Below are 15,911 nucleotides of genomic sequence, written 5' to 3'. Positions count from 1 at the left end.
GCACCTTGACCTTATATCGTAAGGGAAATTAAAGCTATTTCATAGAAAATAAAGATGTTTCATTGCAAAAGTCTGGAACTGTAGAAGGGAGAAACAGAAAGAAAAACCATCACTCTGTTAAAAAAAAAACAAAACAAACAAAAAAAAAACCACAAACAAAAAAGTACAGAAATAGAAATTATATTCTCTGTAGTATTTGGGCCAAATTGGACAATATGACAGCCATGAACAACTAAATCCTCAAGAAGCAGCAGAAATAAAATGCAAGTCATACAAAACTCTCTTTCAAGAGAATGCATGCATTCGTATAGACATACAAAGAAATACTCAAAATGCCAAATTCAGCTCAATAATACTTACTTTTTGGAAATAGCAATTTGAGTTAGAAAATCTTACTGGAGCAAGGTAAAATGTTAAAAATATTATGCGCAATAAAGTGAACAGCCACAGAGCTGCTGTTAATGTAAAAAAAATTTAAGGCAATGGCTAATTAACATTTAAGCAATGCTGTCTGAAGTTAGCAGGACCACTGTTCTTTTAAACCAAGACAAGACTTCTAGAATGGTTAAAAGGGTGAACTACATGAAAAAATTAAACTTCAGATTAGCAAACTTGACACCAACAGGATGGCTGCATTTTGGCAACTTCCCCTGCAGAAGGAAAGCCCAAGACATATTTTGTGCAAGATATGCCAATACTATTACTAGGTATGCACAAGTATCCTGTTGAGTTAACCTGGTCACTTCAAGTTAAATTTACTACAAAAAGGTTTACCACATAACATCTGTCTACATGCATGCAGAAGTCACAGCCAAAGGGCTGGGACACTATAGAGACACAGCCTTCAGCCTTTCTGGAATGCCACAAAAGACAGACATGCACAGAAACCCTATTAAGGCCATTCAAATAACTTGATTGAAAAAATGAGAGTTAAGACTGGATTCCTATCTTCTAGTAAAAAAGTCAGCAGCAGCAGCCTCTAGTGGTCAAAGATTTCTGTTCCCACAGCCAAAACAGGCACAAAGCAAGGTGTGCTTCATTTTCCAGACTCATGAGGGGTCATGAAAAGTTCCTCTGCAGGCACTACAAATATGAAAGTTCTCTAGTCCAATGTAGACCTATAATCTACCACTATAAACATACAAAATACCTGCAATTCCATAGTTTCCAGAAAGAGTAAGAATCTGACAAAGCTCATGACAAGCATTATCTCCAGACTGAGCTGTGATTTCCAAGATGCTCATCTCCACCAGTTGCTACTAGAACTATTTTGATCCCTTTTTGAAGTTACTTTCTCCTTTTCCAGTACATTTTCTTGTGTATCCCTGCCAACTAGTCAGCTACAGAAATAATTAATAAGGAAAAACTCACTGAAGTTTTTTTTATATCAGATGCAGCCATTAAAAGGTTATTAATACAAATAGCAGCTACATGCATTGCTCCTCATAGACATGCAGACCAAAATCAGAGGGATGAACTCACTATGCAGTTTATTTCTCTTATAAGGAAATATATAAAATTTTTAGTAAAGCAAGTTTAAATCTGCACTCAAGTCTAACGAGTATATTGAATGAAGTATATTCCACATTACATTAGTACATGCCTAAAAATTAACTTTGGCAGTGGTCATTAAATATTTTATGTGTTCTCAGTTTTCAGATTCTGACTTCTTAATAAGTAACAATTTATGACATGCTCACTTACCATGAAGGAACTCTCCAGCTTATATAAAGTACATACCTATGCTCTCCATATTATATAAGGTACATACCTATGCTCTGCCTCAAGTGAGCTTGAAAGAACATCTGCCTGAGGGAAAGCTGACGACTGAATGATCTGTTGAGATGTAACTGAAGTGCTGGCATTCTCCTGTGGAATTTCATTTTCGAAGTTTCTGTTTATATCTCTCTCATGAGAAGGACTGTTGCTGTTATGCAAGTCAAAGGACTCTTCATTCTGTCAAAAAATATTTATATATTGCAAAATTTTAAAGAAAATTCTGTTCACAAGTAAACATCTGCAAGTGCTGCAATTCAGTCACTCAATTTAAATTCAGTTTAAATGAAGACACTCTGTACTACCTCATGTGGTGCATTAAAGTTCTGAAATTTACTTAGTGTATAGAACAGGTGACAGCCACCTCAACCAGTAAATTCACCTGCCACACATTCAGAAAGACAGGGTACTGCTCCTTAAATTCAGGTAACTTCCCCTACACACATGTATTCACCACAGCTTTTCAGTTACAGCAACTGTAACTTAGTAGCCACAAAATAAGAATTATTAAGAAGGTTTATTTAGAAAACAGATTGTTCAGGTTCACTCAAATACTAAAAGCTCTTTAATCCTACAAACCAGTGACGATTCTTCTTATTCTACTCATTCAGCAACCTGTAATTCTTTTTTAATGTAATGAGCCAGCCTCTTAAGTCTTACCAACTACAAAAACAGAGAGAACAGTACAATGATTACCTACATAACACCCTTTTGACAACAAAATCCCTAAAGTGGGCATATGACAGCACTATCCACAGCAGATGGCAATCAGTCAGCCAGTTCCACACTTGCAAGAAAGCATACTTCAGAGTTCAGGATCAACACCATCACTATCATTTCTTTCCCACTCCAGAAAATTTCGAATTCTCAGTAAGAACTTCTTAAGTATCATGACAGACATATATTCAGCTGTTAAATCACAGGCCTGAAGAATGGATCTCAGATTATTAAACAAAACTGACAAAAAATATTAAACTATTTCAATACACATAGGGCAAAATAGCTTCTTCCAATCATGATTCAGCTACTGATTATGATTTGCCTTATTTCAGAGGTGAAATCTGTTACTGCAGGCCTTAAAATTCTATCAACAAGATGATGTAAAACTGCTATGCAGTTATCTCCCCATCTACTCAGTTGCACACCATGTCTTCTACTGACGATCATGATGAAAGCAGGACAACTGTCAGATTACTGATTTAACATCTTTTCACACCTGCTAGTCTGATAACTACGCTTATGGCTTGTTAGTGGCTGGTAGCACTGATACAAATATTCTCTGCTGATAGCTGAGTACCCAATAAACAGATCCAGATTGAAAGAAACCTGACAAATATTACATACTGACAGAACAGGCCTCCCGAGTTCTCAAATAGGAAGTAAAACCAGGTTATTTATACATGCAGAAATTGAACAATTGCTCCTATGATTAGACCAAGATAGGAGAATTTCTGGCTACCTAAACACTCTTAACTAAAATGGAAACGGTTCAAGAAGTAGAACCACGTTTTTCAATTGAATGTTTTGTAGGACAACTAATAGCCAATATACAAGGATACTGCCCTTTGTGAGGGGCGCAGATGGGATCCACTACCCAAGGCAACCAGCAGCAACCTGGCCTGTACGAGAAACAGGGCAGCCAGCAGGACCAAGGAAGTAACCATACCCTGTACTGGGCACTTGAGGATGCACCTCAAATTCTGTGTTCAGTTCTGGGCCCCTCACTACAAGAGAAACATTGAGGTGCTGGAGCAGCTCCAGAGAAGGGCAACGGAGCTGATGAAGGGTGTGGAGCACAAGGAACATCTGAGGAACCTGGGGTTGTTTCGTCTGGAGAGGAGAAGGCTCAGGGGGGACCTGATCACTTTCTACAACTACCTGAAAAGAGACTGTAGTGAGGTGCAGGTCAGTCTCTTCCCCAAGTAACAAGTGATAGGAGAGGAAACGGCCTCAAGTTGTGCTAGTGGAGGTTTAAATTGGATATTAGGAAAAACTTCTTCTCTGAAATGAGAAGTCATTGGACCACACTGCCCAGGGAAGCGGTAGAGTCACCATTCCTGGAGGTATTTAAAAGATGTGCAGATGTGGCATTTAGAGACATGTTTTGCTGATGGACTTGGCAGTTCCAGGTTAATGGTTGGACTCAATCTTAACAACCTAAATGATTTTATGTTAGTGTAATAAGCTTAATCTATTTTTTTATTGTTGCTATAGATGCAGATGTACCTGAGCTATTAATATGTATAAACAAATACTGCAGAAGATAAAAAAAAAGAAACTATGAACAGGCACTGGAGGAAGAACAGTACTTCAAACAACTTCAAATTCATCAAAATGTAACTCTTTTCCTTCGTTTAGAGATCCTAGAACATGACTGAACAGCTGTTTACAGTGAAATAAAAACTAGTTTATGGTCCATATGAAAACTACTGCTGTAGTAAGATATATACATACAACAGGTATGAAAACAAAACTACCTTATTTTGTGCAGCATCATTTGTGTTTTCATGTTCCTCTTCCACTCTATCATGTTTCAATGTTTTCAAAAATTCACTCTTCTTATCGGTCTGCATTCTTGTCAATTTTGTTAAACGAGGCTGACCCACTTTGTCAACAGGAGATGAAGAATTTGACCGATTGGACTAATGTAGGGAGTCAGAAAAAGAAAGAATATTAGAAAATTTAGGTTCAGTTAGAAAATTTTGAATGAAAGACAAAAAGACTCCCTGGTCCCTGTAGTTTCAGATTTTACATATATCCATAGCCAAAAGCAGAGGGAAGATACTTATATTTCAGGATACGTAATTCTTACATGTAAACCTAGAAATGCGGATTTATGGAGCGCTGATAACAAACTGAAGTGTTTCATACTACTAGCAGTTTTGAAGTTTAAAATCGTCAGGTTTGTCACAGTTTAATCCCAGCTGGTAATTCAGAACAACACAGCTGCCCACTCACACCCCCCTTCTTCCTCCCCCAGCTCACGAAGGGATGGGGAGGAGAACCAGAAGAATGTAACTCCCACGGGTGGAGATAAGAACAGTCCAGTAACTAAGGTATAACACAAAACCACTACTGTTACCACCAATAATATAACAATAAGGGAAATAACATGGGAAGAGAATACAGCCGCTCACCACCAGTGGACCAACACGAAGCCCCACCCGAGCAGGGATCCAGCACTTCTGGGTAACTGCCCCCAGTTTATGTGCTGGGCATGATGTGCTGTGGTATGGAATACCCCTCTGGCTAGTTTGGGTCAGATGTCCTGTCTGCTTCCTTCTGGCTTCCCCTCCTCCCTGGCAGAGCATGAGACTCAGAAAGTCCTTAGTTGGAGTAAGCATAACTGACCAACAACTAAAAACATCAGTGTTATCAGTGCTGTTCCCACACTGAAAGGCAAAAACGCAGCACTGCACCAGCTACTAAGCAGGAGAAAAATGACTGCTACTGCTGAACCCAGGACATACTTCCTAATGCACCATTTTTACTCCAAATCAAACTTACAAAACAAATTGTGCAGTACTTAAAGGCCAGTTATGAAAAAAAGTTATGAAATATAATTCTGCGTAAAAAACTTATTGATCTCCTTATCTAACCAAATTAAACATTTTATAGATTTCATAAAAACTACAGGCATTGCTTTACCTCTTTCACTGAATTTTGTGATACAGTAAACACCTTGGCAGTCGATTTGATAGGACTGGAACTGCAAACACCGTATGCAGATTCATGAGGAAATAGATTCCCAAGTTTATTTTCTTTTGCTTGGCTTTTCCACTGTGTAGGCTAAACAAAAATTTAAACAAGAATTTAGAGATTCATTAACTACAATAAGATTACTTTCTGAAATCTTCAGGGAAATGATTACACAAAAGCAAATCGTTAACTACAACTGTAATTTAGTGCAAACAACAGTCTTCTTGTGCAAAAGAGACTCTTTATGAGCAACTTCACATGCACAAATACTGTTTAAATTTCTTATATAAAGATTAAAATTTAAAAACAATTAAGACCCTCATATCTGAGCTATTAAGAATGAACGTATGTCTTCAACAGAAGAAAGACCTGTTTTTAATGTAGAATGTTAGAGAGCTAGGAACTACTCCGTCATATGCTCTCAGGAGCACAGAAGAATTCCTGAAACAATCTAGAGATGAACATGGAAAGTTGCATTTGGCTAGGGACCAGAATGATACTAACAGGTTGCAATATCATATCTATCAATAATTGGGATGAATTCTGAAGATATTTTTATGCTGTCTCTTTCCACTAAGTGTCTATTCTGTTAAAAAATGTATATACAAAAGACATTGCTATTCCATAAGTTAAAAACAACCTTTTCATTTTCATTTGTACAGCTGTTGCTCTTCTCAAAAAAGGTAAATGAAAAACAAAGAAAGAGCAAAGTACAGTAAAGTTTAAAAAAAGTGACAAAAAGTTGTTTCCATTCACTTTTAGGGTGTGCTGAACTTACCAAGAGCCAGAACGATAGTACTCTGGAACAGTACTCTCAGGGTGAAATAAGCACATTCAGAACTAAAGAATCTTTTTTTTTTTTTTCAGTATGTTGTTCATGTATCCATGAATGTATCCATATATCCAAGACTCACCTTTACAGTTGGAGTGACAGGCTTAGGGACTAATCCTTTGTATACACTTGTGCCAGTTCCGTTCTTTACTGGTTGTGAATGAAGATTTCCTACTACTGGGAATCCAGATATCTGCACTTCTTTTGTACTGCCCTTTTTAATGACCAGCATTCTCTGACATCTAGATTTAGGATTCAAAGGGTATTCTGGGAAAAAAAATATATATATATATATATATATTTATATATATGTGTGTGTGCACTTCTGTATATGGTTTTAAATTTCTACTTCATAAGGGACTGTAGCCATATGGTCCAAAGGAAACAGACTTATATCAAGAACATAGTCCAGTATTGGTTCCACAAATGACACCCTGTACAAACCAGGATAGACACAGGTTCTGTTCTATTTTCTACAACCAACATTTGTAAAATATTTCACTTGGCAAGGCTGCAATTTGACTTTTGGAAAGTAAAGATATTCTTCACAGTAGCCAGCTACACAATTTTTGTTTGCAAATCTAAAATCCAAATACTACTATTTGTTGATAGTTATATTTAAAAGAGATTATGGTTTTCATATTACTCTTTAAGGTTACTACAAGAATAATTACTTATATATTTATTAACAGGTCAGTTTAGAGCCAAATGCTCCCCTCTGAGGCTCCATACATGAGAGATAAATATGGTAAGCTATGGTAATGACCAGTTTCTCTATCTCCACACCTCAGATAAACAGAACATGTGAAGCTTACACTTCCATGTTCAATGGAGCACTAATTAAGAGCTATAGAATACCTATTAAAAACCATTCTAAAATTTTTAAAAAGAGCATTAACAGCCCTTTCCAAGATTATCTCCTTTCCCTTCAAGCACATCTGCTTCACAGAGTCCTATATCCTACTTTAGCTTTATTTATAAAACATTCATGATAATTGTATAGTTAGGTCTCATTAAACTTTATGAAAATACTTTCCATATTTGCATGCTGCCATCACACATATACAAGGTAAAATAAACTCTAATAGAAGCACACATTTTTAACAGGCATTAGAAGGGGACGTTAACATTTCTTCTGTCCTCAATACTGTTGCCTTTAAAAGCAAATAATACCCTTAAGTTTTTCAACTACAAAACAAGATTTGCAATCACAGAGCCGTAATATAGCAAGATACCAAGCTCTAAGACATAACAAAGTACTGCACTGTAGCTTACAGGTTCAACTACACGGTTCTTAGAGGTGCCTTCCGAAGTACACCATCCTCTTGATTTGATGTAGCTAACAGAAATGTTCCTTCCTCTGCTTGTGAAGAGCGAGATCCAAAAAGCTTGGAAAGCTTGCCCTCCTGCAGGTCAAGTTATGTCACATTATGCAGCAGCACAGCCAGAGAGCTGCAAAGGTTGCAAACCACTTAAATTGGTCTGTAATTATTCCCAACTTGGTTAGGAAACAATTCAGTCATTGTTGCTCTTTTTTAAAGAGATAACTGTCTTCCCCAATTTTCACAACAAAACTGCTAAACACACAAAACTGTAAATCAGTCCAATTTTCAGCCTTCTGCAAAAGTTCTTAACAATTAGGTATTTATATTGAGAGGCTGATCTACACCTAGTATTATCTAAGAGTGCAAAACATATTGGAGAAGTATGAGAAAAAGAATCAGCAAACTAAAGTATCATTTAAGATCTTAGCATTGGCAACAGCTTACGTAGTAGCTTTTTTGGTTTAATTAAAGTTATTTCTTCATAGAGAAAAAGCTTCTTATTTTCCATAGGTTTATTACTTTAAAACCTGTGCAGTTTAAGCTGCCACCTTCTTAAGAATGAACACTTAACTACATAGAGCCCACAGAACTGTAAAGTGGTAGCAAACTTAACCAAGTGAAATGAGAAGACAAATCCAGACTACACTTCAGTCCTCAGGACTAGATTTGCACAAGTAATTCATAAGCACAACCAACAGCTTAAGATGTCTACTTCCAGGAAGTGACTTTAAATCTCTGCAAGCTAACATGCCTTTCCCAACCCTCCTAGGCTCCTTTCCAAACTCTTTCAACAGCTCTAATCACTCATGAAGCATTCTTTCACAGTCTTCAGCTACAATCACATCACTAGTTCAGGTAACCCACCTTCACTGCATTTCCTCTTGAAAACAAAGTGAAGATAAAACTCTTGACAGCTTTACAAAATAAGATGTACACTTGTCCTGGGAAAGAATCCTAGCTGTGGCTGCATCTACAGACCAACAGATTGACATCCAAAGAGAACTGTTACCTCTAACATACTAAAAGATACTTACACTGTAGTAATATTGAAGTTTCCTCAATTTTAACCTCCAGCTTTGTAATTTAAAACTGCAACTTTATAATTTTAAGAAAAAAAAATCCTGTTGCAAATAAAACTACTTCACATTTCCACTACATTTTTACATTTAAAAACAACAAAAACACTCACCCCACACACCTCCTGCAAAGGATTTATTCTGGTTTAGTTCCCTCTCATATTCAGGGTTCAAAGATGGCTGAAAGAAAGTTTCATCATTATTAAATAAGTACTGAATTCTGGGACCAATGAAATAAAGAATCACAATGATAATGGCAGTATGACCTCTGCTGTCAAAGATTTTTAAATGGAGACAGACTAGGCACTTCTCTCTGTGACCCAAACAGGTCAGTGCTCATTTATTTCTCTTCCCCAACAAAACATCTCAGGCAGCCGTCAATACCATTACATGAACTGCCCAGAGAAAGCATAAAACAGTGGTGTACTTCAAAGAGGAGGTTCACATTCCTCTTACATTTTACAACTCTACATTGAAGCATGGCATCTCAAATAGCCCCTGGCAGAAAGATCACTTTTTTAGTACTTCGGACTTCCGTAAGGTAACTGTGTAGCATTTAATACATACACATACCACGCTAAAGCGGAACCCTACTGTAGTTTCACTTGAACACTTAAGTGACAGTAAAAAGCATACAATAAAAGCTGGATATAAAAGGACGAACACGTTAATGGGAAAATGACTAGCACCCTCCTACCTAAGGTTAGAGTGATCCTTTGTATCACGATCTGAAACTGGTTACATCTCAAGAAACAGCTTGTAATGGACAAAATGGCACTTGCAGGAACAATAAAACCTTGTTTATTAAAATTAAAATTACAATTAACTTACAAAATCCTCAGCCTCAAACTGCTTGGGTACTCCTCTGTCTGCCTTTTTTCCAGTTTTTTTATCAGGTACATTGTTTTCATGCAGTCCTTGGACTTTTCCACAGTGGAAAGCATTGGTATAAGCACGGGAACTTCCACCATAGTACCCCCCATGATGGTTTAAATTTTCTGTAAAATTTCTGCCTTGTGAACGCCAACCAGTCTTCTCTTTTCTTCCAAAATAACCTTAGATTTTAAAGAAATGTAATTACAAACAATTTAGAATAATATTCTACTCTTCCGAAATTATTAAAGAAGCTAAGTCAGCACCTCTGTACTCTGGGATGAGATATTCGTATGAGCAGCAGGGAAAAATCTTCCAAAATAGTGTCAGAGAAAGAAAACAGTAATCCAATCATAAAACAAGTCAATCTCCTTGATGACTGATAGCTGCTTGTTCCTGTACTGGTGGCTAGAATATTAACTTGATACTTTTCTTCTTAAGAGAGAAATACACCTGGAAGCACACTACTTTTAACCAGCCCTAGTCCCCACACCCTCCACCAGAAGATCAGTCTTTCCATTACCTCTATTATACTACAGAATAATAATTTAGCATAGGATCACCAATTCACAAAATACCAGGTTGGAATCCATCCCAAGGATCATCTGGTCCAACCTTTCTTGGCAAAAGCACTGTCTAGATAAGACAGCCCAGCACCCTGTCCAGTTGAATCTTAACAGTGTCCAATGCTGGGGAACCCACCACCTCCCTAAGAAGATTATTCCAGTGGCTGATTGTCCTCACCATGAAGAAGTTTCCTTGTGCCCAGTCAGAATCTTCCCAAGAGTATCTTGTACCCATTATCCCTTGTCTTTGCCATGTGACTCCTTGTAAAAAGGGAGTCCCCATCTTTTTTGCCAACACCCTTTAAATACTGGATCATGGTGATAAGGTCTCCCCTGAGGTTTCTTTTCTCAAGGCTGAACAAACCCACTTCTCTCAGCCTGTCCTCATAGGGCAGGCTTCTCAGTCCTTGGATCATCTCTGTGGCCCTTCTCTGTATCCTCTCCAGCCTGTCCACATCTATTTTGTATAGCAGGGACCAAAACTGAACACAGCATTCCAGGTGTGACCTGACAAGTGCAGAGTGGAGTAGGATAGTGATATCTACCTCTGCTGGTGATCACCTTGTTGATATAAACCAGCATCCGGTTAGTTTTCTTTGCCATGGCAGCACACTGTTCACTTACATTGCCCTTAACTGTCCATGAAGAACCCCAGGTCCCTCTCCACAGAGCTGCTCTCCAGACAGGTAGATGCCAGCCTGTGCTGCACCCCTGGATTGTGTTTACAGAGGTGCAAGATCTTAGATTTGTCCTTCCACAACTTCATCATCAGATTTTTTTTCTGGCTAAAATTGCTACAAAGCAATAATATTAAGTATTCAAAATGCTCCATGAAAACTAAATTGTACCTCCACTAGTCCGTCCAATGTTAGGATCGAATCCATCTGAAGAGTTGTGTCTTCTGCGATTTGCTTCATAACGATTCTCTGTACACGAAAAATTTTCAGAATGTTTCTCAAAATTCAGTGATGACTGTAAAGGAGCACAAGCAGTAGACCTGAGACATCTGATTAATAACAAAACTGAACTATCAGAACCATAACATGCACATTACGCATGGTATACATGCAATTAATTTTTAAAACGACCTCTAATGACATGCAATGCAGCAGCCATAAGGGATACCTATGTTCAGAGCTACATTAACACCAGAAAGTGGAAGCGGTATCTTCTGCCCCAGAACACTGACACAGTGCCAAGGATCCCACTTCTGACACAAGGTAAAAAATCTAAGTATCTGTTTTGTTTTGGTAGCAGGACAGAGCACTACTGACATGTGTTGCAGCAGAGAAAAAAAAAATGAAAAATAAAGGTTAGAAAGGAGAGCACATCACAGCTTGGAAAGCAGAAAAGAAGTCTGAGATCTTAATTTGGGTCATCAGAGGCTACACATATGTGTTCCATAGAAAGCAAGAAGTTACTTCCACCCAAAATGGCCCAATTTATTTATTTTGTCATTGTAACTTAATAAGGCACATGCAACTAGCTATGAAATACAAATAAAACCTAGAGTCAGAAGCATGCTGATCAAATTATAGTATACAAGTATACTTCAAATTATCAGCTTATAAGTAGGCATGGTATAAATTTAAAGAGAAAATATTTAATGTATCAGTAGGAAGTACTTTGGAAACTTAAAAAATCTTATACTGAGAATAGCATTGAGATGAAAATACATCCTGATTCAAACTCATATCTGAGAGGATTAAACCAAAAAAGATCATGTCTTATGGCAGCTGTCTTCCCTGATACTTCTAGCTGGCTTTATTACTTTAATACCATAACATGTCTTTCCCTGTTCCATCTTAAAAATTCAAGAAAATATTTTCATTCTGTAAAAGCAGTGCTTAGTCTTACTGCTGTTCACACCACACATCTCCCAGTGAGTGACAGCGGAGGGCTGTGTTACCCAGCATCTCCCTGCCACGCAGCCAGCCTTCGGTGCACATGAAGCCAAGCCCCCTTCCTTCCAAGCAGACTTACCGTGCACACGTATGTCAACATGCACACGGGATCAACACAATCCAGGGCCATAAGAGCTACAAATGCATAAACACACAGGTATGTGGAAATCTACTGTATCAGCAAATTAAGCTTAATGAAGAAGTATGAACTTCACTGCACCCAAAGTATCAACTTCACTGTCTGAAGCTCACTCCCTTTCCAGACTAAGTAACATTCAGGACAAAAAGTATAGCAGTAATGGTATATGTTTGAGAATGAAAGCCCCAACTTTATTCCAACAGTTATTAGCCATTAACACCTAACTGAACTTTATTAATAGTTGAAGTACTGCACTGATCACAGTGACGGGAAGAGGGGAGCGGGGAAGGAAATCACAGTAGCAAGCTTAACTACTTTGGAAAACATGTTTAGTTGAATTAAAAAAGGCACCCAGGTTCTATTGACAATGCCCTAGCAGAGCTCAAGGTACTATTCAAAATTCACTGCTCAAATGAGGGGATGCCCTCTCAATTTGAGACCTGGGAAGCAGATTATTTCCTTGACAAACTTTGAGAGAGACAAAAACCAGAAAACCGCAAGAAACTATCAAAAGATCTAAGTAGTTCAAAAATTAGGACAACGAATCTCACATATTTATGCAAAAAAAAAAGAAAAAGAAAATCCTTATAATATGTTTTTAATAAGCTTTCCCAAAGTTTCAGAAAGCTCCATATCTGTTGATCATGATGGCATTTTTGAAGATAACTTCACGTGTTTGTTTACATGCAACAATCTTCTAACACTGCCTCTGTAGTTCAGCCGGCTGTTTTTTTTTTGTCTGAACTCTGAAGAACGATCAAATTTTCCCGAAGTATAACTGACAGCATTTTACACATAGTATTTGTGTTGTACAAAACATAACAAATCAGAAGTCTGCATTTTGCGCAAAAACAGTGCAGTTTGCACTTTCCCCACATGGTGGAGGTATTAGCCTATCAAGCCTCTTGTGGCAGAGATGACCATACACTTTGTCATCGACAGGAAATCTATTGGCAGTTTCTAGAAGTTGAGAAAGTATCTAATTTCAGTCAGCCAAGGAAGCAAGCAAGCAACACACATTTCTGAAATTTAAGAAGCAGTTTTATTATGAACATACAGTAAAAGTTTGCAAAAACTGAGTTTACCAGTCCGTCTGCAATCTTCCCATACATATCTTACGGCAATCCTCTCTGAAGTTTTGTCCATTTCCCAAGATGGCTTCACTATTCACAGCGCCTTCCCATTTACATCTGCCCAACTGCAATACTGCACTGACACAAACATAGTAGTTCCAGACCTAACAAAAGCTACTTAGCAACGGATACCCAGCTGTAAGTGGACTTTGCTAAGTGTCAGAGAGATGATATTATAAAAGCTTATCCTTAAAAGCAATAGGTGAGATGGATTTCAGTCAAACTGTAATCTGTACCTGTCACATAAAGAAAGCTCATTCACAATCCCAGCTTCCTGGCATCACATTTTTCTAATGCTAGCTTTTACCTATGTAAGGAAAAGCCCCAGCTATCCAGGATCGAGGGGGAAACCAAACTCCTGAAGATGCAGTTTCTCTAAGTGCCTCTTCAGAGAAATAAAAACTGACAGGGCAGTTTCATTTCTCCTCAAGTCTGAATGTCACTGATACCACAGCCTCATCCCAGCTTCATTCTGCATGAAACATGAAACATCTTGCCTTCCTCACCCCATCTTTCCTCTTCATCTCCATCCCTATTATCTGCTCTTCAGATGCTTTTTTGATATATATGGGAAACAGAAATAAACATCTGTTTTAGGAAATGGAGAGGAGGCCACAATATTTAAGACCTTTCTCGTGGAGGAATAACAGGAAATGCTTTATTCTGTAAACTAAGAATGGCTACACAGTGGGTAGGACCAAAAGACTGCAAGTGTTTAATATCCAGACATGCTGCGTATCATAGAATGCTGGTCACTGAGTAAGGCAATAACACAGGCAAATAAGCTGCATTTCCAACAGGTGAAATACAAAGACTATAATGGAGAAAGCATACAACTGTCGAGACTTTGGAAGAGGTTAAAAGAAAAACTATTTGAACTTCTTGAGGAGAGGTGTCATAGAAGAGAAAAGGATGCACAACATATGCTTTCAATGGTATTTCACAGAATTCAGGAATGAGGTGACAAATACAACTCGTAACTCAGATACAGTTGAGAGGTACTGGAGCAGCTCTGGAACTTTTATCCTGCTGTATTTACACTTCAAGTATTCAGGTAAAGCTTTTCCAGCATACTCTTGAGATATATGGTGAAGATTGCTTTGTAACTGTGACACCATCTTTAACTAAGCTCTGATTACTTTTCCAGTTGAAAATGTATTAAGTTGTAAAAAGCCAACCACAAGAGCTGAATATATCAGAAATCAAGTACAACAGAAACAGATCACAGGAGCCAATTTGTAATGAGATGGGCTCGATGTTCCCAGAACTCCACCTGAGTTGCTGATAAACTACAGGAAAGCTGAAAGAAGCTAACTCAGTCAGTGTAGAAGAAACGTAAGTAGAGCAATATGAATAAGGACATTCAACGAGCTGACTAAAGAAAATGCACGCACGTATGCACATGCGTGTAGACATATGTAAGCAAAGCAATGGAATCATAACTAATACTGATAACTAACTGAAGTAACACAGCTAACTGCACAACAAGCCTATTTCTGTAAATGTATAAAGACTGAACTTTTCCCATGGACATGAAAGACAGGAAGAAACTTGTATAAATATATTAAAGTAAGGCAACGCCACCTTCATACCTGCAGGTATGGATATTGGATTCAAAAGATTACAAAGAAAAAAAGTCTACAAACAGGGAAATAGATGGCAGAAGTTTGAATATCCAGTGCTGCCTTCTCCTTCTGCATTCACACAGTTTAAGATTAGGATAGGCCAGGAAAAAAAAACCAAACCATTTATAAGATAAGACATACTGATGACATCCTAGAATATTTACAAATCCTTAAGATTCAGAGGTTGCTATTTCCTGTTTCCAAACTAACTGTCCCATTGCATAAAGTAACAGTATTCTACATGAAACAATCAGAGTGAAGATGCACAACTAGTTTTAAGCACTACACTCTACCAGTAGTAAGAAGCATCCCACCAGCAAATGAGAAGCCATTTCAGAAGATCACGGTCTATTTCAAAAGCTGTTTTTTAGTCACTTGGATGATAGAATAACATGTCTGTAAAACTTGTAGGACACAGAGCAAAATGAGAAGCAAGAACATCAAACACATGTCTCTGCCTTGGTACTTCTAGTACAAAATCATTCATTTTAAAGTCCTAATGAAGACAATCTTAATTCAGTAACAGTTCTGATAATATGGTCAGGCACACGCTTCTTTCCATGAATGCCGTTCACCTGCTCAAGCAAAAAACTCTACTGAGTGTGAGCTTTACAATCACAGCACAACTACTTAGCACCCAACAAGACTTGCTAAGTAACATCTGTTATCACCCTATTCACAAGGAAATTTGCATTTTTTACTATGATCCAGGTTATGACATTTAGATCTCTCTAATAATGAGAGTACCTCTTGAAAAGAGCAACGAAGAACATACCTTTGTTGATGATGGTGGAGTAGGAAAATTAAGCCAGGCTGGAGCAAAGTCATGCTGCGCCATTTAGGTCCAATCTCTCCGAATCAATGAAACAAGGCTTCAACACCTCATGGCAAGTTCCTGTAGTTGGAAAAACAGGAAATAAATACTCTTCAGATGGTTATGTTACAAAAGGATTACACTTGTGG

The 15,911-nt window shown here is 37.8% G+C and overlaps 1 protein-coding gene across 2 annotated transcripts in view; it reads right to left on the bottom strand.

The window, feature by feature from the left end:
• Positions 1 to 15,911, bottom strand: part of GPBP1 (GC-rich promoter binding protein 1) — a 33,945-nt gene that overhangs the window by 2,021 nt on the left and 16,013 nt on the right. For both annotated transcript variants that reach the window (XM_034073170.1, XM_005151939.4), the window contains 8 exons: positions 15,724 to 15,843; positions 10,996 to 11,119; positions 9,540 to 9,763; positions 8,822 to 8,888; positions 6,390 to 6,574; positions 5,425 to 5,565; positions 4,254 to 4,418; positions 1,772 to 1,956 (listed from right to left, as the gene is read on the bottom strand). In XM_034073170.1, coding sequence (XP_033929061.1) covers positions 1,772 to 1,956; positions 4,254 to 4,418; positions 5,425 to 5,565; positions 6,390 to 6,574; positions 8,822 to 8,888; positions 9,540 to 9,763; positions 10,996 to 11,119; positions 15,724 to 15,786 — 1,154 coding nt within the window. In that variant the 5' untranslated portion in view covers positions 15,787 to 15,843. The remainder of the gene's footprint in view (positions 1 to 1,771; positions 1,957 to 4,253; positions 4,419 to 5,424; positions 5,566 to 6,389; positions 6,575 to 8,821; positions 8,889 to 9,539; positions 9,764 to 10,995; positions 11,120 to 15,723; positions 15,844 to 15,911) is intronic.

This window comes from Melopsittacus undulatus, chromosome Z (assembly GCF_012275295.1).
Source record: "Melopsittacus undulatus isolate bMelUnd1 chromosome Z, bMelUnd1.mat.Z, whole genome shotgun sequence".
Classification (NCBI taxonomy): Eukaryota; Metazoa; Chordata; class Aves; order Psittaciformes; family Psittaculidae; genus Melopsittacus; species Melopsittacus undulatus.
This window is presented reverse-complemented; position numbering and strand designations above follow the sequence as displayed.